General features: G+C 42.8%; 2 protein-coding genes across 3 annotated transcripts in view; one reads left to right on the forward strand and one right to left on the reverse strand.

Annotated features, from left to right (window-relative positions):
* edem3 (ER degradation enhancer, mannosidase alpha-like 3) overlaps positions 1–26,859 on the reverse strand; it is a 461,179-nt gene that overhangs the window by 187,217 nt on the left and 247,103 nt on the right. The window lies entirely within an intron of this gene.
* The window catches only part of ssbp4 (single stranded DNA binding protein 4), an 86,056-nt gene that overhangs the window by 21,213 nt on the left and 37,984 nt on the right, over positions 1–26,859 (forward strand). For both annotated transcript variants that reach the window (XM_072389703.1, XM_072389702.1), the window contains exon 4: positions 2,303–2,387. In XM_072389703.1, coding sequence (XP_072245804.1) covers positions 2,303–2,387 — 85 coding nt within the window. The remainder of the gene's footprint in view (positions 1–2,302; positions 2,388–26,859) is intronic.

Consider the following 26,859-nt stretch of genomic DNA (forward strand, 5'->3'; position numbering starts at 1 on the left):
CGTCATACAGTTATGTAATTCCTCCTTGAACCTAAAGCTTATTTTCACCTTCTGTGTTTAAATTCTATGTAGAAATATGTTCCCGTGTCATCCCCCTGCCAAAAACAATATCAGAGTAATGAAAGTCTTGGTTGTACCTTTAGTCTCATCCAGTCATGATTCTGCCTCAGATTATGCAGAGAGACACAGAATGAGATTTCCCTTCATGGCCTCAGACATGTGCAGGTCAGCTGTTCAAATCGCAATATATTTCAGACTTCACAGGCCAGGAGATGTAAGATCACCTCACTCCCACCTCTGCGTCTGCACCAGGTTGTGTCTTTTCTGTAACAAACTGTAACCTGCGTCACATTTCATTTCCCTGAGAGCTGATTGGATTTGCGATGGTTGCGCCTTCTCGCTGCGGCTCCTCTCTGACAGAGCAGCAATCTCTTTAACACCAACCGATAGATATGATAATGTACGCTGGCTTTATTGTCAAGCAACAGAAGGGCAGCACAACACACACCATGTGTTCACTGCCGGCTTCGCACAGTCCCTCCCTGTTCCTCAGTGCCGTTCTTGTCTTGAAAGGACCCCAGTGCTCGCCGAGTGCCTCAGGGCACCGACTCTGTTTTTTAATCTTTATATACTTTAATAACCCACTTCTATTTCAGTTCTTATGCTTTGAGAAGTTTTGTTCGATGTGCTGCAGGGTTGGAATTTAATGTTGATTGTTCTTTTTATTTTTAGGACACCTATTGTTGCACTTCTGTTTCCTTGATGCCCTCAAATAACAATAATCAAAGGACGTGAAAAGGAATGCGGATATCAGTAATTAGCTGTGTTTTATAATAAGATAACAATGAACCACAAAAATCAAGCATCTTGTACAATGAAAATAAGGGCTGCTGAATGACTGCTAATATTTTCTCTCTTTCATCAAGTGTCAAATGATTAATGCAACAGTTTATTTGCACCTTTAAATGACAGCAAGAATTTCCTCCTTTTAACACACTGTCCATAAGATCAATACCTCGAGGAAGGAGCACTGCTTTATGTGGACTGGCTTAGCAAGGACTTAATTTCAGTGGAGTAATTAAGGGCCCATTTGGAGTGGGACCTGGTGGCCCCTGTTGCCCTGGAGGAGTGGGACCGCTCTAGTTAAATTATATGAGTATGGCTGATTGGGCAGTAAGTAACATAATCAGAGTTGATTGGTCAGTAACCTGCAGGTCGCCAGGACGTGCTGCGAGGAGCATGCAGAGAAGTCCTTCACAGCTAAAGCTCCACGGAGCTGGCTGTACGTTTGTGTGGTTGCCAAAGGGAACTCTCGCTGTAGCTCTCAGGGTAGAGGGTTCCTGTTCTTACAAACCTAAAAACTTTTTGCAAGCTGATTGAAATGTGCCCACGGCTTTGAGTTTTTCAAACTGTCAAGACAAGCAAAGTAGACGGGAGTGGATGATCTGTTGATCTTATTTCATGGATGATCTTCCAGATCATAGAATGAAATTAATCAAAGTGTTGACCAAATTTTCCCATTCAACTTGAACTGAACACAAATGAGTTTGGTTGTGACATAATTAGGGTGATTCTTATTTTGAGGAATAGTGGCGAGCTGACCATCATCACAAAGACACGTCAGAGAGATGCGGATCATCACTTCACGTATGAGCTTCTGTATATATCTGTCACGGGAGTCTAAGCCCAAAAGTTGTGATGCAGATTGTGGATGGTGATTACCCAAAAGAGCATATTTTGGCCACGTCGGCCACTCTTACTCTTTGATCAGATTCTTTCGAATCATAATATCGTCCTTTCAATACAAGACAGTATTACCAGACATTGTTTGTCCATTCAGGACATTGAATCAGGAGATCGAATTTATGTTTTGGTTCCAACAAAACCTACATGAACACAATTTTACTTTGGAAAAAGTCTTTCCCTGCTCTTACATTACATACCGCTGTTGTTAGAGCTTCTGAATAATACTGACATTGACAAGTTCTTGGTTTATGTTTGAAACGTTGGACACCTAAACATAAAAGAGAGCAAACAAAATGCATTTTTTGTTGGTAATTGAACATATTTGAAGACGGTGTTTGCAAAATCTCTGCTCTACTTAACAAATGTCACTGAGTGCGTTTGTTTTATTTCTATGTGTTCACTTTAACCTTTTGAAGCTTTTTACACAAACTTGTCTTTATCTGGGATTTGCAATTATATCTGCGAGAGAGTCACAAACACTAAGAACATGATGTGTGTGTTTGTATGACAGAGTAAAGTGTCTAACTGCTGTCGCTGTCTTGTCCTGTGTGCACAGTGTATTCTGGGATCTGTACTGCGCTGCCCCGGACCGGAGGGAGACATGCGAACATTCCAGCGAGGCCAAGGCTTTCCATGACTATGTGAGCGAACTTAACCAATCCTCTTGCAGGACACACGCATAAACACTTCCAGAATTTACACATGCCTGTGAACACACAATCACATGCACAGTGTGGATCAGAAAGGATGGACTATTATGCCTGACATATTGCTGCTGGTTCTTGTTTTGACATGTCTGTGTTTCTTGATGTTGTGTGTCTGGTCTGCCTGCTGCAGCCTCTGTTTTGGATGGGACAGACTGCGTGTCAGGCGTTTGAAATAGCCTGCTTTTAGAAATGCAGACCCTATGAACACCACTTATATATTTCATGGGAAAGCCCTTAGACGACCCCCATCTTTGAATTTTTAATGTCTCATAGAGAGCCCTTGTGGCATTCTACAACATCTCACATTCTCTGCCTTGATCAGATATCATTTCTCTCACATCTGTCACAGCTGCATAACGCCGTAGCTCAGCTGCTAGCCACACTGAAACGCTGACCCCTCTGGTCACAGCGACTCTCTTTTCCCAGAGGTGAAAGGTCGGACGACTGCCTGGCTACTTATTGGTCCGCTCGTGGCTTCAGTAAAGGTCAAATCATACAAAGCAGCTGGCCGATCACACAAGCACATTAACACACACATTCACACACAACACGTATACAGAAGGGGCACATTCAGAGCCACAAGGCTGCTCTTGTTGTGGCTACAGGGGATGGACTCTGCGATGAAAGGTCAGGATCACTGGGCCCCTTTGACCCTCTCATCTTCTAAAGAGTTAGACCAGTCAATCAGTAGCCTATTGAACACACACATTTCTTGAAGAGCTGCAAACGACTGTTCTGACAGGATTCGTGGATCTATTCTTTACCTATGATGTCTTCTATGTCAGCCTGTCAACTCTGTGATAAATGTTTGCACTCTGTTGGCTGGTATATATTTGATAAAGGATTATGTGGTTGTGCGGATGTTGACTGGACAAAACTGCTTTCGCCGCGAGATTATCGTTCCACCTGAGCAGAAGTTAAACCTGAACTGGATTAGCTGTGCTATTCTTACCACACTCATTTCATCCAGGCTGTTTTAGCTTGTAGTCGCTCACCCGTTGAGTTGAACTCTCTTGTGAGGTTTGACGGCAAAAGTGTGAGCGCTTGTCAGCCGAACAGATTGCATTTGTTGCGCATGTACTGTTCGTGTCTGTGCGGGCTACTAGTTGATGTGTGTGTCTCCACGCCCGTCTCTGTGTGTGTGCATGTGTTGGACCACCATAAGATTAATTACATGGTTAATTAAACTTAGTAGTTAATTAAATCTGACAACTGTGTCTAATTAATCTAAATGCCATATAATTTCCTACACCTTTCTCCAGAGGTAAGCCAGCTGGATACCTGCATGTCAGCTCTTTAATGGCTGCTGTTTGACAGCGCTGGTCAATATATAGCCAAACCTCTGGCTTCAAATCCTGCTGCCGTTTAGGGAGCCTTTACACGTGTTTCAGTCTTTGCGTGTATAAATCAGCCAGAGTCACAGTTACCACTGCAGCTCTGTAATTGGCTCAGTTGACAAAATGACTCAAACTGAAGTTTAGGACTTGATATACTGAAGAGGATGAGTGACTGTGGTAGGGTTAGGGTTCAGAGGGTCAGAGTGCATCAGCTATTGAACTGAGAGGGCTGATTTGTTTGTGTCGCATCAGAGAAACTGCAAGATTTCTAACATCCCCCTAATGTAGTAATAAAGTTGGTCAAATGAAGCCTTATGATGTTTACACAGAGAAATATTTGGGATTTTGTGGTTTCACAAATTCAGCTCATGCAAATATTTTGTTTAATTGCATATCTTCATAATATAAATTTTGACCAATATATTGACTTTAATTTGAAAATGTGCTATTTTTTCCATAAAAAAAAAGAATTACGTCCCTGAATAGTGTTTGGCTTTATAGCAAGAGTTGATCTGGGGGGGGGGGGGGGGTTTGGTATCCTTTCGGTTATGCTGTTTCATAATCTCAGGGTACTGTGAGTTGAACTTTCTTTGCTTTGGTCTGCTGCTGACTTTAGATGTCAATCATAGTCCAAATTGATAGTTGAGGGTGTGGCTCTGACAGCGGTAAAATGCAAGGGAAGGTGTGAGTGAGTGCTTGAGCTTTTGTGAGTGTTTCCGTGCATGTGCATTTGTGTGACAGAGAGACAGAGAGAGTGTCAGGGTCGAAGCGTGTGAATCCCCGGGGTGATGAGGGGTCTGTCTGTCTCTGATTAACTCTGGCTTTCTGGTCCCCGCAGACCGACGGCCTGATCGAGTCTCTATCACGGCCCCTTGCTGATAATGGCTCCTTTGCTCCCCTGAGTGCGCCCGGATCACAGAGTGAAAAACAACACGGCTCCCAGGAGTCGCACACGCTCCACTCTTTGTGTTGCTCAGTGGGAAAAGAGTGAAAGAAGAATGTGTGCAAGATAACCCAGGATTGGATTGTTTTTATTTATGTTTTTATTTTTATTATAATTTTATTACATTAGTTTCTCTGGCAGCCATGCTGTTAGTGTTGTGTGGATCAATGCCGTGCAATGTAATTGATATATGAAAATACAGGTTGCTTATTTGTTTCCTGGAACTAATTTGGTTGCCAGGCAACATTGAGCCAGAATAGAGTCTTGGTTACAGATTTGGATTGGCTCGTCTCAGTTTGGCTCACTTTGAAGGCACCTCTTACTCAGCCCTGTCCTACTAGCCCACCGACATTGTGGACTCTCCAGTTTGGGGAAGATAATGGAATATAATGTGCTAATCCTCAGATCCGGGGACTGGTTGACAGCTAATCCAGGGGAATGTGGTGGGATTGGAGCCCTGGCTGCGCTTCCAGAACTGGAGGCCTCAGACTAGCTGGGTAGCTGGTTGGCTTCACCCTTGAATGGTGAATCTGCTATCATAGACACTCAAGCTCGCAAATAAACACTCCCACATGTAGCAACGCTTATGTCTATATCACACACCCACACTTTTATGCAAATGTACATACACGCTCGCAGTAAGGGAGATGATACTGTATCATAAAGATCCCAAAGTCTCTTATTTTAATTGTTGAAGTTTCATTTCTGTCCTGCCTCTTCACTTTGCCTTTTAATCATGTTTATTTCTTAAAAGCGCTCCGCACATCTTATTGTTCTTTTTTTTCTGCTGGATTTTGGATGTTCCTCAAAAGAGCACTTTGCTGAGGGAATACGTTTGATTATAAGAACACGGCACATCTTTAGTAAGGCAATATGAGTGATTAAAACGCCCGAGCTTTGAGATGGAGAAAGCCTACTTAAGGACGAGCGTGCAGGCGCGCACACTCGTTCATGGTTATTCTCTTTAAGAGCCGGCAGAGTCTTATTTTCTCCTTCTGTGACACACTCTTGCAATCACAGACAAACAGTCTTTCAGGAAGCGATACACTCTGCCTTGTTTCTGCAGACATTTTGCTTTGCCCCAGCCAGAGGTCACGACCCCAAACATCTGCGAATCATGCCAGCTCGGGTTCAGCGCCTGCGGAGAGGCACAGATTTAGTGCCACAAGTGCGTCATTCACATTGCAGTGCTTCACTGCCTCCACTCAGCTCTTGGCTAACCGATGAAGACTGCCATGGCAGTGGTCGCCAGAAATGGTCACAAGAACATTTAGAAACGTCATACATCGAAAACCTAACGCTAAGTTTAATTTTAGCTACTCAGATTTTCAGTGGCTTTCCCTTTTAAATCACTCAGACTCCAGTATCTTTGAATAAATTTAGGGTTTTGATTATTTTTTTCTTTTCCAGTAAAACAAGCAATCTGGACTAAAATAAATGATAAACAGATATGCAACTATTTCAAGTAAGTTTGAAGATTGCATAAATGTCTTCATTTGACATTCGTTTGAAACCTCAGGGATTAAATTATTAATAGTATCATATAGATCAAATTCAGTCACACGTCAGATGCTCAAATAAAGGTTTGGCATGGTTGCATGAAAAATAAAAAGCATTTTCTGTTGAGCTATTGATTGGGAAGCTAAATGTTTCAGCTCTAAATCGATTAATCCAATAAATAAGATGAGGAAAACAAGAGCCCTGATCTGATGTGTTCCCAGCATGCAGTGTGCAGACTGTAGATAGATGGAGATACAATGTTGGCTGTTGCTGGGGGATTCTTTGAGAGGGTTAAACATTTGTTCAGTTCGACCGCAGTAACAGGTGGTACAAGGGGAGGAGCTGCACTCTGTAAACAACCGTTGATGGCCGAGCCTTTGTGTGGACTCTGTGTATGTGATATGCTGTGTTTTCATCACTGTGAGTCACTGTGTGCCTGTACCAGGTGCTCAATTTTCCTAATTTTGAATCCACGCATCTCTTTTAAAGCGGCCTTTATCCCTGTCATTTTTTTTCCTCGAGACAAAATTTACTCATCCTGCACCATCTTGCCTGCTTCAGTTCCTCTCAGGTCTTTTTCACCGCCAACACCCCCACCACCCTCACCACCCTCACCATTCTCCAACCCCCTCCTGCTGCTCTTTCTTTCCCCTCCTCTCTGTTCCACGCTCTCTTTCTTATTCCTCCCCCTCGCTCCTTCCACCCTCCCTCCTTCTCAGAGGAGATTGATTGGGTAATCTGGCTGGGTGCCAGCGGTGCCTGCTTCCTTGCTCGGGGGAAGGAGAGAAGCGGGGGCGACATGACGACATACAGGAATAATAATAACATCCATAATATAGGCAGAGTATGTATGGATGGAGGGATGCAGTAGGAGCGAATGTCCACCACGTTGGCACAGTGATATCTTCTTCGTGCACATTCTCCTGGCTGTTTTCAGTTTAAATATAGCTTACACACAAACAGCATGCCACAGCATTGTGTCTCCTATCCTGTCTGCCTCTGTCTGTCTGTCTACCTCTGTGCCACTGCCACCACCTCCTCCGTTCATGCCTGCTTCGTCTTTTAATACCAGTTGTTGCATGGAGTGCCGGCTGCAGGCAGACGGGTGCTGAGCAAAAGGACACTGCCTTTGTGTGCCGTTGTTTGCCGTTGTTACAGTCTAAATGAAAAAGGCCAGTTGGCTCCTCTGTCTATGTATACCTTCTTCTATCTGAGAGAGGCAACAAAGCCTAAAAGTGCTGCCCTCAAGCTGTGTGTGTGTGCGTGTGGGTGTGTGTGTGCGGCTGGAGGTCTGTAAGTGACAGAAGCGGAGGATCAAATATTGTTTATGATTCCCTTCCTTGCAGGTTCATTCTGGGCAAGCTTAAACTGAGCTGGGGCTTCGCATTTGATCTCGACTCTGTAAGGACGAGCTCCTGGATCTCTGTTCTGCAGAGACAGAAGCGCAGGTGGAAACATGGAGACAACAATTCAGGGACAGAGACAGGAAGACATGCGGCAGAGGGTAGAAGAGAGGGCGAGGAGGAGGACAAGAGGGAGCTGTAGAAGGAGGGAAGAAGATGTATCAGTGTGTAGGAAGAAAGTGGTGTCTGAAGGCACTGGGGACTCTGTTTGAAGTCTGCATTTTTCCTAGTTTGTCTGGCTTTTGGTGCTAGCATTGCACTGCTTTCTGCTAGCCAGAGCAGCGTAAATGTCATCAATCCGCCTGAGCAAAGTTATTGTAAAAGCCAAGCCCCGCAGCATTCACTTTCACTCTTCTCATGCAGATTTCCAACTCGGTTCCATTTAATTTTCCTAACCCAGTTACCCATGAATACCCTCTTAGTTGCAACATCATCATCCATAAAATTTAAACGGATGCTTTAAATGAATACAACATTCTGGGAAATAGTGAAAACTCCTTGGGGCATTTGTTTATCTTTCCCCATGAAGCTAGGGTGAGTTCTGCCAATTCGGCTTCGGTTTAGTCATTTTCAGAAAATAAATTATGCTTCAGTAATTAAAAAAAGCAACATTCATCACTTGTTTGCCAACTATAACTGCATTACTGTGGAGAGCTGAAGTGAGCAATTTGTCAGGGGGTTAGAAGTTGTAGGGCGACCTTCCATGCCGCGGGTGTCTGTGATGCTTCTCTTGCCAAGCCTGCTTCTCCAGACTGCGTTCAGTCATTCACACACACACACACACACACACACACACACACGCAGACAGACACTCTCTGTCTCTCTCATAATCTTTGAAGTTCCCTGACAGTGGTTACTCCCAAACCACATCCACTTATCCATTTATCCATTGTGTAAAAACACACTGTCCAGCACAAAACTGTGTAAATTACTGCAATTATGATGCTTCTGCTGAACTTTCCTTTGTGTTGTCCTTTATGTTTTTATAACTTTGTATCCTAAGCCGCTGAGAAGAGGGGCAGACCAGCCTGGCGTAACGTGGTGAGGGTTTTTACAGCTCCACTAAGTAAATTTCCTTTTGGTGAATCGATTTGACTCTGCCTGTGTTTTGCAGCTCTGGAGCTCCCTACTCTCTCCTCCCAGAGAAAAGCTCAGAGCACTCCATTACTGCCATTCCTCATTAAGTCTAAAACAGTGATGATAGTTACAGGGATTGTCTGGCAGGTCCCAGGGAGTGAAATCTATCTTCAAACATAAACTCCTGTAGGTTAACTCTTCAGAGTTGAGAAGCCATCCCGTTCTTTTTATGTCAATTTCCTAAATTAAACCAGCCCAGCCTGCAGATGATATATGATGCAAAAAATTTTGATTTTTCTTTTAACTCAAGCTTGACTGCTTGCTCTTGTACAGGTCAGTAAGTGCATTTGGCGAACTGTGCAACTGGGCTGGGACGTCGAGTGTGTGACGACTCTTATGAGGCTGTAAGATTAAGGATAAAATGAGACTCAATATTTAAGATTAAGATTTTCTCACAATTATATAAAAAAAAAAACCTATTCACAGAGCATGCGATGTTAAGCTTAGTTCAACCAAAATTATGGAAAGAGCGCCTTTGGTCGGCAAAACAGCTGAGAGGCACGCAGCTGTTTGGACACATTTTGACTTGAAGGAGTCAGAGGAAGTAACAGTGAGTAATTGTGCTAAACAATCATGATATTGATTTTTGTCATTTTTGGGCAGTTTTAGTCTCTGTTCAGAGATTTTTCACTAAATAAATCCAAAATGAAAAAAAAGTGTGTGAGGAAATAAAATAAAGGGTTTTTCCTAACCTGCATGAAAATCCCACTCTGGGTTGCTGTGGCAGGACGGCTGGGATTTTCTAGGTTCCAGAAGTTCTGTATAGTATCTTGCGGCGATGTCAACAGGGTTTGTATAAACCCAAGAAGTTTTCTTCTGGGCTGCTGCCACATCTGAACACAGTAGGTGCTTTTGACGGTTGTAATTAAAACCAAAAAAAAAACATTTCCATGCGTGTCAAGTTGGATGCGGGGGAAATTTTAGATAACCAAAGCTGAGCTCAAGTGCTGCGCAGTAAATTTAGATGACTTAAGAAATCAGTAAACCTGAGTGATTATTGCAAATTTGATCTTTTCTCAGAAGTTACAAAGAAATAACTCAACCCTCACTTTGTCCTTCAACCCAGTCTTGTTTTCTCCTTGGCACGTCAGGGTTTGAGTGTCATCCTATTAAACATCAGAACAATTATTTAATCTAAAAGACACTCTTTCCCTTTTTCCTTTTTTTTTAATCATGTCTTTGTCCACTCTCACTTTCTTCCTCCATCCCTCACACACAGTCCTGGCCTTTCTCCTTACCCTCTGCCTCTCTTTGTAGCAGTGGGCGGGCTTGAAGCCAGCAGCCGTTGCAGCCTGGCACTGTGCGTTCCTGGCACACAGCATGTGTCTGTATGTGTGTGTCTGCAGTCTGCCACTGCGCTGCCAGTCCACCAGTCTCAAGTACCAGCTGGGCACCCAAACACACAACCAAAATAAACTGGCCACCCTCAGCCTATTGGTTTGAGCGCCTGTGAAGGAGTGTATTTGCTTGTGTTCCTGCATGCATGTATATGTACGTGTCGATGTGTGTGTGTGTGTGTGTGTGTGTGTGTGTGTGTGCGCGGTGCATGTGTGCGCGATGCCGGTTGGAGTCCCCTCTTATCGGTCTTGCTGTATCACAAACACAGACCTTTCTCAGATGAATGCCTGAGATGTTCGTCCGTCTTAACTTTGCATCACAGTGAGGCCCTCACTGCTAGGATTAAAGACTAAAACAATTACAAAGCCTTATTTGCAATTTAAATTCTCTTTAAATGCAGACTTAATCCTCATTTTCCAAAGACACCAATGCTGAGAGGCTGAATGAATGTGTGAGAGAGATCCAGTTCAAGCCTCTGTTGGGGTTTCTGTTTCTAAAATAACACTTATAACTTATAGAAGAGGATAATGAACATGCTTTGAGCTGTTTGAGTTATATTTGGAGAACAGTTTGTTTCAGCTAAAAGCTTGTCTCTCTTTTTAACGATGGGACTAAGGCACGGAATCAGCAGGGGAAGGAGTCGTGCTGATTTTCACACCAGAGATCAGGTTCTCAGAAGTATTTGCATTAACTTTGTTTGCGTGTGTGTGTATTTAGATCTTCAGATGTGTGTGCGTTTAGGTGCACGGGCCACCTTGAGCATGCTTTACTGCTGCCCAGGGTATATTTACAGACAGTGACTTTAATGCAGTGTAATGATTATTTTTATTTCAGGTACTTTGGCAGCCTGTTCGCTCTGAATAGAATGACTCCCCATTGGTCCACTGATTACCTCTGTGACTGCTGCCACACCTGGTTCATTCAGCTCTCCCCTCTATTCACCATGATAACCTCATCCCTCCTGCTTTCATTACCACACCTTCTGTTCCTCCCTCCCTGTCAGTACCTGTCAGCTAAAGTCAGCAGTAGCCAGCACCCTTGTTTGCTTTTTTTGATGTCTTCAAAGCCACAACAACTTTATCATCTCATCACTTCCATTAATTTTTCTCCCCAAGCTTTACACTTTTACACATGTTTATTCCTCCTTGTTTTACTAATTCTCTTCTCCAGATTTTTATAGCTACTCTTAGTTAGCTAATATATACCTCTAGGGTTCAAGGAAATTATACAGTTGTGTTTATACTTTAATGTGCCACAAATGTATGATAGCTTCCTAATTAAGCTACTAACTAGATTATTTCATGGCAATGGCACTTGTTAATGGTTGGAATATACAGCGTCAGACAGTAAAGAAACACTTGTTTTTAGCTAGAAACTTCAAGGTTTGTGGGGTCGTCTCGGTCAGAGATAAGAAGTACTGACCAACAGTGGGTCCAAGTAGGGAATCATGAGTCGTGAAAGAGGTTTTGGGAGATGTACTTGGAGTCGGTCTGATCTGTGGTGGCCACCTGTTTGGAGTCATGGAGTCAAGCAGCATTTTTACACCTTAATTGGTGTGTGAGTGACTGAACAAAGATCGAGGGGCTGCTTATGGTGGAGATGACAAAGTCTTGCAGAGGTTGCAAACAAAGGCAACAGGTCTACTGTTAACATTGTGGCAGAAATGGGGCAAAGATTTTCTGTTTCAACTTTCCATTGCTGCTTAGTCCTCTGAGTTGAGTCAATCATACATTCCCTCATTAAAGACCACAGTTGCATTTCAGTGGATGTTGGCTGACCTTTTTTGTCCAGTGTGCAAGGGTCGCATCTTATCAGCACTTAAACAATCTGCTGCTAATGTCTCGAAGGTCTTCTACTAATTTCAAAAATCAAAAATTGATTCTACGTGGGAGATTGAGATTTGTCCTGTGACAGAAAGTAGGCTGGGTTGGTTGTCAGTGTTCAGGAGGCAGAAATTGCGAGATAGTAACACTCTACATGCGCTGTTGTTTCGTATAGGTAGGCGTTCAGGAGATGTATTATGAACCTCTAATCACGAACTTGGTTCCGTGATTATGTGTAGGTTTCAGCTTGTGGTTTTCTTTTTATCAGTTTAGTCAGAGAGAGTCAAGAGTTTTTTAGATGTGCAGAGCTCAACATGTGTGTGAGATTTAAAGGCTTTGCATGCTCTTTCACAGACCTCTTTTACGATTACACGAAAAGCTTGTTGGTGAAGTGTCTCAGCTGCACTTTCCACTTGCCTTCTAAATTTGTATCCTGGATATTTTCTTACTTATAATTGTCTTATACTTACGATCACCTCGGGGGCAACAAATGCCATTGATGGAGAACAACAGGTACATGTGTAGAGAGAAGTCATCTGCACAGTTTGATTGCTTCTGTTTCATTCATTGCCGTTCAAATTACAGTTTTAAGTAAGCACATGCTTCTTTTTCATTTGTCTGTTTATTCTTATGGGTTAAGTCATCTTCCTTCATTTGAGCTCGAGGCTCTGGCTCTTCCTCAGTTTGTCCTGTTCCCATCCTCCTTTGTTATCCACCCTGCAACTTTTTCCGTTTGAACTTTCTCTCTTCTTCATCCTCAGAAGAAGAAGAAAGCAGCTTTCACAAACAACTTAAGCCGTTGAAATAACATTACTCTTGGGACACTGCTATTTTAAGCTGCATCTCTGTGGAGTGAGTACAGGTTGAAAGTTTGATTTTTAGATTTACTTCTGAGCGATGTATCTAATAATTATCTGCCACTTATTGTCCCTTCAAGCCACCTCATAACAGATGGATAATAAAAATATCTGAATTATTTTCTAATATATACATTTTGCTGGAACTATGTGAAAGATTATACATTTTTAATTTTTTGGCAAGTCTTTAAACACTTCATAACTGAAAAATTGCTTCTTCGACTGAAGTTGAACCTTAATGAACCTCTTCCACCTCACACCAGCATAACTGATGATCTGCTTTCAGTTAATACTTTTGTAACGAAATGTTGTGTCTGTTAGTAATCTAGACCTCCACATATTTAGAAAGCCAATGAGCAGCCACCTTTAGGTCCTAAAGCCTGTAGTGACCTCACTGATCTGTGTTCACAGGTTTAAACAGGTTTGTCAAGCAGCTGCTCATTCATGAACGCAGTTCATTAAAAAAAATGATATAACAATGGAAATGAGTTGCTGTTTGTGTTTATTTAGACTGTGTTATATAATTACTGCACAAAGACGGTAAAATCTCAATATATGAACAGTGAGCTTGTGTCCGTGCTGTCTCTTTCCTGACAGACGTCCATGCTTCTTATTTGACCACAGTTGGAGCTGCTTTGAGTTTATCATTTGCACAGTAAAGATTCTTATGTGTGCATCTTTGTTTGTATTTGACAATTTGATGCAGGCTTCCCCTGCTGCTGTTTCGGGTTAATACTTCTGAGAAGGCTGACAAATCCAAAAATCCACTTACTCATACTCATACTCTGTAACAATTGCAGTGTGTGAACTTCTAACCTCGACGCCACTGTCTGGACGAAAACCCTCAGATCATTTATTTATATCTCATGATTAAGTTCTGTGGATAAATAGGCCAGCACATCTGCTTCATTGTTGACTGGATGTTTGCACTGTTTTAAGCTGCAGATAGTTCATAGACACATAGTGCACATGTAAAAACAAAGAAATAGCAATTGTCTGAGCGGGTAACAACACGTACATGAGATATTCCCTTTATGTGTCCTGTCTGCTCAGTTTGATTTGACCACATCAGCTCTTCAGCGTAAAAAGTGACATTTGAAATAGAGATCCACTACGCTGCACTACTCTGCTGCCTCTGGAAAAGGTCAGCCTGCTGTGGAGTGTGTGCGAGCAGCCATCGTTCTGCGAGTGTGAGAGTAAGGAGTCTGATTTCAGTTGGGTCACTTCAGTGTGCTCGGATGTGCTGTAGAACGCTGCTTTGAGTTGTTTGGGACCATCACCAGAGTGTTGATCTTAGTATGAGAAAAGCAGCTCTTCTCCGTGCTGTGCTGAACCGAGCTGCTCTCTTCTGTGCTGAACTGTTCTGTTGGATGCTGTAATCTCTTCAGTGCATGGCCAGATTACTGTCTGCTCCATATTGTCTGGTGCAGGATGGAGAGACGAGGAAGGGAGGCTCTGCTCTGATCTTCTACTACTACATGAGAAAGATTACCTTTTTATTAATGTGTGCACCTGAACATTTGCTATATTTGGTTGTTTGTCTTGTGTTTTTTTTTAAGAACTTGCTGTGTAAATCTTACGAGATTTAGGTTTGAATAAATCCAGGCTGAGTTGAGACATACTGTATGTGTTGTTTACCAAGAGTAGTCAACCAAATGACTAAATCACACAGTAGTGTAATTGTGATTAGATAATATTATGCTAAGAATTATGTTCTTAATATTGTACAATGGTTGTGTTGAGCAGTACGTTTAGAAATTATTTTTTGAAATCAAATTATATCCAGTAAAAATGAAGAAATCTGAGTATTCATTGTGCCCCCCCCCTTCTTAGCCACCCTTCCATGCCTCTTCCTCTCCATCTCTTTCTGTCTCCTGTGCACTCCATGCAGAAATGATTTCCATTCCTGCTGAATTAATGAGGTTCTGCTGAACTGAGAACAGGCAAGGAGAGTGTGTACACACACATAGACACACACTCACACGAGCACAGGCACACACACACACACACGTTATATCCTCTGCTATAGCCTTTTTTGAGCCTGCTTTCACACTCACACATGCACACAGTGATTCACTGAAGCTTGGCCACTTTTTTTTCCCCGTTTCAAAGCACAAACATTATTTTTTTGTCTTTATGTCTCGCGTGTGTGCTTTAAAGTAAATTTCCAGAAACACGGATGAAGACGGAGCTGGACAGCAATCACACACACAAGTCCACTTGGAGGCTTTACGATGGACGCAGCACAGACGCCGGATCGTGAACGTATAGTCACTGACATGAGTCAGGCCCCAGAGCTGGGCCCCGTTGCTATGGCAACACGCTACTGTGTGTATTAAAACACTACAATAGTTTGGGGTTATTGGTGGTCCCAGCTCCATCCTGTCTCTCTCGCGCACACACATTTAAGCGCGCATAAATGTCATTGCAGGTTTCTTCCACTCTGTTTCTGAATCTGCCTTCGCTTTGTTTTTGATTCTCGTCAAATAAAAAGCTCTCACGTGAAGAACCGAACAGGCACAAAGCTCTCTCCTCAGCCGAAGGCCCGATGAGCAGACTGCCTCCTCAAGACTGGCTCGTGCATTGTGAACACAGACAGTGAAAATGCACGTCGAGGAGCACACAGTCAAAGGGATGTAATTGCAGTGCAAGCGGTTGTGGTTATGTGCCAGCTTGTGCGCCACTTGAGAGATCCGTTTAAAATCAGCTGAACAAAGACGAGTAGAAAAAGCCGAGTGAAGTTTGGTGAGATTCTTCTTTTTTTGAAGCTGCACAAATGTGGTTTCAGGTGTGCAGTGGGGATGTGAGCCCGGACCACCTCTAACTGCAGACTGAGCTTACTTTATTTTGGTCCTGCTGCTTCCTCTCTTAGTTTTTCTTTTCTTTTTCGTGCTTTCCTTCTTCATTAAATGCACATAATCATGCACATTCATCCACACTCTAAACGAGGGACTTCTCTTCTTCTCCCCGCTCTCTGCTGTCTCAGTGTTTTCCTTTCCCATTTATCATCACCGAGGCTGAGGAACTGATTCCAATTTCATGTGTTTTCATTCCATTCCTCTATTTTCTTATTTCTTCATCCCGCTCTTTCTGTTTTGATCCCAGGCAACCAGTCAGCAGTCAATAATCTGTTAAATAGCATTGATCGCCACCATTTAGTTTCCTGGCCAGCTACTTAGGTTGTAAAGCTGATCAATGGCTTTGAATGGGAACCACCTAGATAGTGGATTGACTGCTGAGACGCGCTCTGCAATCATATCATTTGTCTTCATTTGCTCTTCAATTATTTGTCGTAATGGCTGCTGTCAAAAACAGCCTCATGCCGGCCCATCGTGGTACCCTGGTTCTGGGACAAGAAAATACCAGCATGTCTGACTAGCACGACTCACCTTGACTCTGAGGCCCCCTCCTCCTGTCTCACCCATACTGCTGCTATGTGACGGTGAATGAAAGGCATTATATAGTAAACAGCCTGAGAGGAGCAGTATCACATGTCAAAATGAGTATAGGACCATTCTGTGTGTGTGCTTGTGTGTGCGTGTGTGTGTGTGTGTGTGTGTGTGTGTGTGTGTGTGTGTGTGTGTGTGTGTGTGTGAAAGAGAGAGAGGGGGTTGACCTCAGTCAGTGTGATCTGTGAGTGCATGCAGATGGTGCCCATGGATGGATGTGTAGATGAAGTCTGACCCAGACTGGACTTCCTCTTCCCAAGAGCCCCTTCCTGAATTCATCAATCACTTCTTGTAGGACACGACTGTGTGTGCCCTCGAATATACACTCCGTGTGTGTGTGTGTGTGTGTGTGTGTGATTCTGTGTGCAGACTTGGGAGTTTTTCCACTTTTTGTGGGTTTCCAAAACAACTGCAAACTTTGTTTCAACCATTTTGTAGAGTAAGTGAAACTTTTAGATATTCAATATTGACAATTCCAATAATCCAAATAAAAACTCTGTTTTTCATTTTTTGACGAGCTGCGGTGAGTTTGCATTTTTCAGATGTTCTCAGAGGTACTTTCCAAGCTGCATTGATACTAAAACCATATTTCTCTGTGTAAAAAGCACCAAAACTTCATAGCACCTGAAATACATTAGGTCATTGCATCAGTAGAACAACACAAAAACCAGACATCATCCAAAATGATAAGACTCTGATTATGATAGTTCAGAAATCATGACATTGAATAACGGTGAAAATAAACTTTACTGATTTAGCACATGGAAAAAAAATAAGTGCAGCTCAATGAAGACATGACATCATCAGATAAAAACAATTAAACATACACAGAAACATGAACAAGAATCATCACTTCAGATAGAGCCAAAATGAAATATTAACAACAGATATCAGTACTTAAGAAAATTAAGATGAGATGAGATAAGATGAGATAAAGAATTCTGAGATGAGATTTAAAAGAAGATGCCGATTATGTGTTAGAAGCTACAGTTTTGTCTACTTGTTGAATAATAAGTCTCATTTGCTAATGATATGAATTTGGCAAATGCAGTCCAAATTACTTCTTATCAGACAAGTTGGAGGGAGAGGTTTTGTATCCATTGGGATCTAATAAACTGTAAATGACATAAATAACGATTTGATCTTGAATCATTGTCCCGGTAAATCAAATAGTTCATGCAAATTTTCTCTCACTCTTTGACTTCAGGCCTCATTTCAACATTAAAGGAGCCCTCCTGCAGATTTCTGCCTATAGCTACAGTATAAAGCAGGTCAGCCTTTTCTACTCTTGGGGGTTTTATGGCTTTCCTTTAGTGGGGGCATCCCCCCTCTCGTTCACATTCAGCTCCTGTGACTCATCTAACACCAGCTTCCCTCAGACTCTCTCCTTTTCTACTGTACCTCTTTCGTTTAGTCTTCCTCTCTTTTCTCTTTCCCTCTTTTACCTCCTCTGGTTTTATTGGGGGAAGGAGTGTCCCCCTTCCCCCCGCTTGTTTGAAGTAGCCTGCTCATATATCACAGCCTTTCCTCGCAGGATATCCTCCCTCTTCCTGGCTCTCCTTCTCTTTCTCTTTTTCTCCCTTGTTCCCTCCCTCTTGAGAGTGATTAACTTGAGGGAGCTGGGTGGGAGTACCTGTTAACTCTATTTCTTTTCTACACTTTAACACTCTTGCCATATACCCAGTGGACTAGCACCCCCCCCCCCCTCTCTCTCTCACACACACACACACACACACACACACACACACGCACACACATATCTGCTAAGAGAAGTTACACTTTATGTGATTCAGAGCTGATTTTAGTGTTTCAGCATCAAAACAGTCAAATTAGAAATCAGTGTTGTTACTGGTCGTTGTTTAGAAGTGTAACCACTTTTCACAACTTATTAGGTATTATATGATTTGTGGTGACTTCATTTGGATAAAAAAAAAGATATACTGACTTGGTGAAATAATAATACCACTCCTAACTGCTATAAAGTACAAAGTGCAGTTTGATGTATTTTTTCTTTTTAGTACAATCAAAGCTCACATTTTTTTGTTTTTCCACACTAAGTGTGTGCTTGCATTGCATTCTTATTTTGTACTTCTGCTTAGAGATAAAAAGATTCAGCATTAGGCATGCAGAGCCAAAACCAAGACTGGAAGTAACAGATTATAATTCATGCTGATGTTTTTTATTTCTTTTTTGTGCCTACAAGTTTTGAGTATTTTACTTTTACCAAAGTTTTTCTTATTTTAAGTTATTTTTATTGTACATTACACTGAAGTGTATTCAAAGTAACTTTTCTTGTTGTAACTATACTTTTATCCCAGTGCAATTTTCCAGTTATATTTCCATTTGGAATGTCCAGAGGTGGTTTCGAGTAGCAAAGGGTAATAAAAATGGTAACATGCAGATTAAGTTGACTGGCCTCCTCCCAAATGTGACTTTGTGGGTTGTTTGCTCATGTGGTCCAAAATTACCTACAGATGCATTGAGGAATATGTGACATTTAGTAGCCTTGCGAACTGTAAAAGTGGCGCCCGTGAAGGTTATGGTTGCATCATAAAAATCATGTATTTCAGCCTTAACCATGGCTCTTTTCTAACTAACAAATAGTTCAGACTTTGAGCTCTAACTAAGTCACGTTAATGCCTAAACGCAACCTGGAGGTGACAAAAGTACTAAGTGTTGTAAGTGAACATAACTCTGAGGTGTTTTAACCGGTGTTATAAGTTGGTTTATGTTGTTTTATGGAAATGATTGAAAGCGCTGTGTGTAAAGTGCTATCCAACCACCCCTCCCACCTCCTTATGAGGCTTTTGTAGCTTGTTAAAGAAAACACTCGAGATCAATGTCTGCTCTGATGTGCAAACACTCATATGAGTCACATTCCTCCCTGTCACGTTTAAGTTGGTACTTTAAAGGACACGGGTCTTTATGGGTCGCATTTAAGGTTTTTAACAAACGACTAATATGTTAGTTTCAATTGGAGGACTTGTTGAGATTAGCCGATTTTAGGCCAAACAACAGTTCTAGGAGCTTGCTGAGGGGAATGGGGACTAGGAAGTTCGAAGAAGGACCTTCTTTGACATTTTAGCTGCATGAATTCAGACCACACATAAGAACCCTGAAGTAGCATTACAGCCAGTAGGCAGTTGGTGGAAGAGTCAAAATCTAATTTTAACACCTCTGCAAGGCTCAATAAATCCTGGGCTTCACTGTCGGTCCGTGCTCCTGTGTCTTGTTTAAGTTTTTAAGACTATTGTTAAGCACTACTTTTGTTTAGATGGCTAATGTTCATCATATCATTACAAGTTTTCTTTGGTAATGACTGGTTCTGTTGCTGTGTTCATCTGCTCAGTCATGCACCACCACACAGTTACGTCACAAGAGTATCAGCCATGCTGTTAGAGTACCTGCTCCTATGTAGGAGTTTTATTAACTACGATAGTCAAGAGTTCCTGCTGTGCGACACATAAAAGAAAGGGCACTTCCTCCAATAGGGATACAAACTATGAAGAATTCCTGTGGGTCAAAGGCACCCATAGTGAAAGGGGAGGAGAATGCTGCCTGAAGTGAGCAGCCAGTCAGCAGGCTTACATCAGCAATTAACATCCAGTGAACCACTTATCTTAAGAAACAAGTCTTAGCAGCTTAAGTGACATCAGATCGTAAATCCATCCCCACAAAAACACCAGTAACTTTTAGTTTAGCAAATCTGCTTGTCCATTTATTAGGGAATAATTTTTAATGTGTGGTTACAACTTGCTCCCGAGTGGTCTAAAATATCAGTGGTGGTGGGGTTTTACTGGGATGTAAATGACTGGACACCACAATTCATGACGTCTCTGTGAAACAAGTGGAGGTTTACTAATAACATGATAAAATGGTCCTGTAACTGATGTATTACTTATTACTGATGACTTCTTTTTTATTTTCACATCCACGTCGTCGTTCTTGGTTTATGTCTCCGATACTGCCAATAAGGGTCTGAACAGAAAGACAACGGATGGCACATTCCTCCGCTCGTCTCCTGCTTTTTTATTGCTGTAACACTAGTTGGCCCAAAAGTGGGGGGAGGAAACTGAGGAGCGACAATTCCAGGTCAAAACAAAACTGAGGCAAAGATTCAGAACTGATGGGCCATGAGGGGCTGTGTGTCATTTCCTCCAAATTTCACACAAATCAAATTTCATCATTACAAGAATATGAGGGCGTACTTCAGCATAGTTTCCTGTTTATTCGCCACAGAATCTGAGCCGCCAGGATTACCCCACTGTCCTTCATCGCTCCCTCTCGTAACACAGTTTATTTGACTCTCATTCGTCCTTAATATCTTTTTCTTTATGAGATTCATTATTCACTTCCACCTTTTGGTACTTTGGTTGAATCAGCCCTGTGTTGCCTTCCACTGCTTTTCTCCTACTTTCCTTCCTTTTTTCTCCTTGTTTTTCTCTCCTCGTGCCCTTGTTGTCATTTAGCTACTCCACCCAGCCCTGCCTTCCCCCTCTGTTCCCTCAACCCTCCCACTCCCTCTCTTCCTTTGCTGTCTCACTTTTTCTTTTTCTCCATCCGCCTGCCCTTTCACTCCACCACCCACCCACCCACTCATCCACCCGCCCGGCCCTCTTCCTTTCCTCCTCACCATCCCTCCATCCCTCGCGCTCTTCAGCTCAGGACAAGGAGGTGAAAGCCAAGCGGATTACAGTGGCAGTTTAATCTGGCTGACCCACCAAGGGATTGCTCTCTACTTTGCTGTGAGGCTGGAGGGCAACAGGACTGAGTTTGTGGGTGTACTGAGGGGAGGGGGAGCAGGGGAAAGGAAGGTAGAAGTGTGTGTGTCTGTGTGTGTGTGTGTGTGTGTTGGAGGTGGGGGTGCAAGGAAAAGGGAAGAGAATGAAAGGGTTGAATTCGGAGAGTTTCTGTCTGGAGCAGTCCTGAAATGTTCTCCAGGACAGAACTGTTTGTGTGCACATAAACATGCATATGGTGTGCGTGTGAAACTGCGGTGCCAGAGGTGGGGGAAGGGCTTTTGGTTGTTATTAAGAGATGGAATATTAAAGCTACTTTGCCTCTAATTTCTTTCCATCTGTCATCAAGTTGTCCTCTGTGTGCTCATGTGTGTGTTACTGTCTTGTTCTATGAATAGATCCACTTCAGATACTCACAGACAATTAGTCTGTTCTGTGTTTCAAAGGCAAAATATGAAAACGTCCTTGGTGGTTCTTTTTTTCTCTGAAAACATCAAAATCTCATGTTACTCCATCTTGTCAAAGTCATTGAGACTCATGTGGCTTTCATCAACAGTTAACGCCCAGACTGAGGCCTCATCAGATTTATCAGGTCACCAAGCACCGTACCAAGACTCTGTCATTGTCAACTCTGGGTCATTTGTGTTTGTTTTTATTGCTATTTTTAATCTCTCAATGTTTGAACATTAAGAGAGCGGATGATGTGGCAATTGACAGTAGGGGCGCACACAAGGGCTTTGGTTTGGTGTCAGTTGTGTGCGTGAGTGTGCGTGTGTGTGTGTGTGTGTGTGTGTGTGAGAGAGAGAGGCAGGCATAGTTAGAGTCAGAGGCTTCTCACCTGATCAAGTAAACTATAATTGAATTCAGCAAATATGTCATTATTATCGTTAGACGACTTATTGGGCTCATGGAAACATTTTATTCAGATCCAAACCTTTATGACTTGATTACCCTTGTGCTTTTCTTATGGGTTGTTCTGGTGTAGCAAATTATTTATTGAACACTTATTGTTTATAGCATGTTTTATCATTGGTTTAGTGGATTAAAAAAAGTAAATTGTCACGAGCAGTTTGCTGTAAACCAATGCTTGGTCCGCTTCACCCCTTAGATTTTTACTGTCTTTGTGTCTTAGCTTTTGCTTGCAGCCCTCCATATACCTGATATGATTTCATAATGTGATTTACGACTATGGGTACTTTTTTTGTCTCAACACGATCCTTGTTGGGACCAGTAGTCCTCATCCGGACCGAAGTGTGGTCCTAAAGAGGCAAAACACCATTTGAGGGGAGCTGGTAGAGGTTAGTGTTGAGGTGTGAATTTGTGAACTGCGGCTACATTGAGGTTAGCCATAGTTCTGCCCGGTAGCTAAACTTGTTGAGCAGGCGCCCCATGTATGAAGGCTAAAGGTTCTCATTACAGCTCCTTAATGTTTGAGTCTTGGCCTGTGGTCCTTTGCCACCCCTCTGTTTCTGACTACTTTCCTGTATCACCACTTTCAAATAAAAGCCACCAGTGCCTGAACAAAAAAGATAGAAAGCTAAGCCATGAATTACAGGCTGCTGCAGTTTTACACAGTAAGACCAAACTCTGGATTATTCTGGAGTAATCCATTATGAACAAACCATGAGGGATTACTCATGATAGTGACGATGAGGCATTAATGGCAGAAGCTACTGCCCAGTTTACTCTACATAGTTTGAAGCCCGATCTTCAAGTTGTCGACAAATTTTGGAGGTCGTTAACGAAAGCCCCAGATCAGAGGCGAGTTAGGGTTTGATCTGTGGTGATTTGGGTTTGATCGCTTTGTTTAAATGCTTCAAAGATGCAGCTCTAACCAATTATATAGCATTCTAGATAGTTGGCAGGGAACAACATCGAAACGAGATCACAAGATGCAATGTCCACATTGAAAACACCATTTCCTTTTCACTGCTCATGTGATTTTTCGTGATAACATGCAGACCAGACAGACAAGTTTATGAGTTCATTCTGATGAAGAATCCTGTAATGCGTGTGTCGCTTGTTGCCAGTCAAATGTGTAACTTGAACTCGCCACAGCTTCTAAACTCCCAATTACAAGACAAGCACGTCTGAATTCGTTTTTTTAGGACAGTTAATCATGGTCCCTGAATTTGATACCACTTTGGGACACTTTATTTTATTTATTTCTCTTTCTTACATTTATTTTGTTTTCCATTTCTTTGTAATTGTTTACTTTGGCCTTCTTCTTTGTTAGGTTTGGGCAACAAATGTTCCCAATGTAAAATTTACAAAACTCAGTTTCCTGGTTACATTGGCATTGAGAATGGGTTGGAAGCACTCCTAAGTCCAGTCCTCATGTCCACAACCTCGTGTTCCCTACCAGCTACACCTATTCTCTCCAAGGAACTTTTTGCCTTTTCATTTTTTTTCCAAGTTAAACAAATCCAATCGGTTTGAAAAACCAGGCCTCTTTTCTTCAGTTAATTCTGCTGCCGCACCTCAATGACTGGAGAGAAATAAAGAAATTCCACTTAAGAGGGTCGGCCCTGATCAAACAGGATGTTGGTTAAGTAGATGTTGAACACAGTCTGATCACAGTTTAAACCGTAAGTGTCTTATCTGTGCGTCAACCTAAAAAAAAAAAATCCTTGGCATATGGAAGCGACTCTGACGATGCTGTGTTGTTTCAATGTCATAAACAGGTTGTCGTACAGTGCTGAAGGCAGCGCGGGGGACTGAGGCAAGCTGTGTCTGCGGCTCTGTTTGCCTCTACAATGCCTTTCATGTCCCTCATATCAGCCTTCCTTTCATCAGTCCACCCCCGCTGTGCCGTTTCAGAGGAGGGGTCCAGTCGGCGAGCCGGATTAGCCTCCAACTGGTGCTTGTCCAGATTCTGATTCTGAAGGGGGGCTTAAACCAACCTCGCCTCAGAAAAGACGAGGGGAAGGAACAGGGGGCAGGGAGGGAAGGAAAAGGGCTCCTGTCGGGGTGATGCGCCTCTTCAATTGTTTACATTGCAATTAATGTGCTGGATTGTCCTGTGAAAGAGCGAAGAAAGTCAAGTGTGCAGAGGATGGAGCAGTAGGCCACCACTGATACGGATACAGGAACTGGTGGGGTTCATTATATGTTAGTGAGGGTCCTGAGTGTTCATGCTCAACACCTGCTCTTCGGGTATAGTTTTTGTTTTCAAGTGTACACTGCGGGGGTCACAGTTAGGGCATATACAATGGCATAGACCAATCAGCAACAGACGCCCTCTGCAGGGAAATGCTCTGCACTGTGAATATGTCGCTTTGTGTGTGTGTGTCGTTCAGTGACACAGTGATTAACACTGAGCCGCTGTCACCAACGCGCCACCCTGCAACATGGCTGCCTGAGGACCTTATTTTAGGCCACACCAGGTGCAAGTGTTTTGGGCTGGTTACATGATCTTGGCTGAATGTCTGTGTATTAGTGTGTCTTAGTGTGTGTTAGTGTGCGTAGGCATATAAAGTTCTGTGATTGTGCGCTGGAGTCAAGGTGTGTGTGCGCGCGTGTGTGTGTATGTGGGGGGGTCTGCCTGCTGGAGTCCAGGAAAGGTCAGATATTGGGTGGAGGTGCCAGGAATAGGGTGTGAGATGCCTTGGTGTCTACAGGGCCATGTGACACACGCACACAACACACACACACACACACACATACTTTAACACACATGAATACAAGGCCTCAACACCAAAAGAAACAGGAGAAGAAAAGTAAAAGTGAAAATTTTTTCTTTCCCTCCTCCATCTTCTCATTCTGCTGTCTGTGCCTCTCTCCTCTCTCCTCTCTCCTCTCTCCGCTCCACTCCTCTCTTCTCCTCTCTTCTTCTCTCTTCTCCTCTCTTCTCCTCTCTTCTCCTCTCTCTCTCACGTAAACACGATGCTGCTTTCTGGATCTGGGATGCCTGAGGGACAGAGCACAGACAGGAGCACCGTCACCATGACAACAGCTTCTCTGAGCTGCCTGACACCCAGACACCATTGGCTGAGGTCTGTTGGGGGAGGGGGAAGAGATAGAGTGAGAGAAGTGGGAGTTAGTTAAGCAAGAGGTAGAAAGAGAGAAGGGGCATGTGTGTGTGTTTGTAGAGAGGAGATAACGGAGGCAAACGACCCTATTTCTCCTCATGGGTCTCTGTGTGTGCTGGTTTGATATGAAGGAGTGGAAAGAGGAGAAGGAGATGGGAGGGAGGGCAGAGACGAGAGGTGGAAGGGGTGAGGAAGAGGCCAATGTGTGTTAAAGGGTGTAGAAGCATGTGTGTAAACGAAGTTCTCAGGGTTGTATCAAGCTGCTGGACCAGGTTGTGTGTGCATGTGTGCATGCATGGCCGCATCCTGATAAGCTCATGACCAGTTTGTCGTTCATATCAGTCAAAACTGAATTCAAATTGGGAAGCTGTTACTGGCTGAACTTCTTCCCTTAAGGTTACCATTTGAGCTGTTTAGAAGTTACATGAGAATAGAATAGAATAGAATGGTCTTTATTGTCATTATACGGGGGGGTACAACAAAATTTGTGATATGTCACAGTGGAGAAAAGCACTCGATTTTGGATGTAGAACCTTGTTTGAGTGAATGAGTTTGAGTTCATGTTCTCATGTGTGGAGGAAAACGCTGTCACAGAATTGGTAATCCCCGCAAAAAGAAGAAAAAAGGAAAAATATAAAAAAAATCAATAAAAACCATATGTAGACTGTGTGGTGTGACTGTTTCTAATAAAAAAATGCCGTTTGCAGTGCATGGGTTGCCAGATTGGAGGCTGATGTTGTATCCCTAAGTGATGGGGTAACATCACTTAGAGAGACAACCGTAACATGCAGTTATGGTTGTAACATGCAGATAACAGCAGGGGAGGAGAACTCATCTTTTAAATATGCAGTCAATGGCAGGTTTATACCTATAGTCTAAATCCATTGACTCAGACTTCTCACTCACATACAGGCTGAGCATCCAGATGAGGTAAATCCTTCTTGTGGTGTGAGAACTGAATAGCTTTCCAGATGTGTAGAAAAGCTGCATGTTCAGGACCAGTTGTTACGTGTTTTTTTCTTTCTTTTTTTGTACCTTTCCAGCTCAGAATGCTTTTCCTGTTTAGATCTCATCATGGTAGAATGACAGAGACACAAAGCCAGGCAGAAGAATTACAGCTTTGCTGACTATATTCACATGCAAATCCTCTCTTATCAGCTTTAGTGATTTTTCAAGATTTTTGTGCTGCACCACAAGAGCGAGGTCTTGCTCCCCCGTTGAAAGCTCAGCTCTGTTCACCTGGTGGCAGAGAGCAAAGAGAAGCAAGCGCCTGTGAATGTGCCGTTTGCACACCGCTGCGTTGTTTTTGTGGGTTGTAAGATTTTCGGAACAAATAAACAAATAGGGTTGTTATTGTAAAATGAAATAAGCCAGGGGAACACATACAAAGTTTTGAGCTGCAAGCTTTTTGCCTCTCTTAGCAAACAGGAACATAATGTATGGAGCAGAAAAAGAACAACAAAGCTTAACAAGTCGAGTTATATCAGTTTTGCTTATACATCCCTATATCTCAAACCAATATTTGCCTCAAGGGGCCTCACAATCTGTGCAGTAAACCACATCCTCTTCCTTTAGACCCTCGACTTGAATGAGGAACAACTCCCAGAATGGGCAAAATGGAAACATGGATGAGAACTGATACTTGACCGGGTGGTGGCGGCGCACAACCGTTAGGCGGTAATTCTAATTTTCCGAATGAAATATTTTGTGCTCCTTCGCCTTAATGTGTACCAGGAGGTCAAACGGCAGCCTCTAATGTTTTTATTCCCTGCTTGTGTGATTTGTTAGAAATAGCATTGGATTTACAGAAGCCTTGGTTTTCCAGTGTTTGCATTGCTGTACCTGCAGA

This window comes from Leuresthes tenuis, unplaced genomic scaffold (genome assembly GCF_036924035.1).
Source record: "Leuresthes tenuis unplaced genomic scaffold, fLeuTen1.0.hap1 SCAF_7, whole genome shotgun sequence".
NCBI lineage: Eukaryota > Metazoa > Chordata > Actinopteri > Atheriniformes > Atherinopsidae > Leuresthes > Leuresthes tenuis.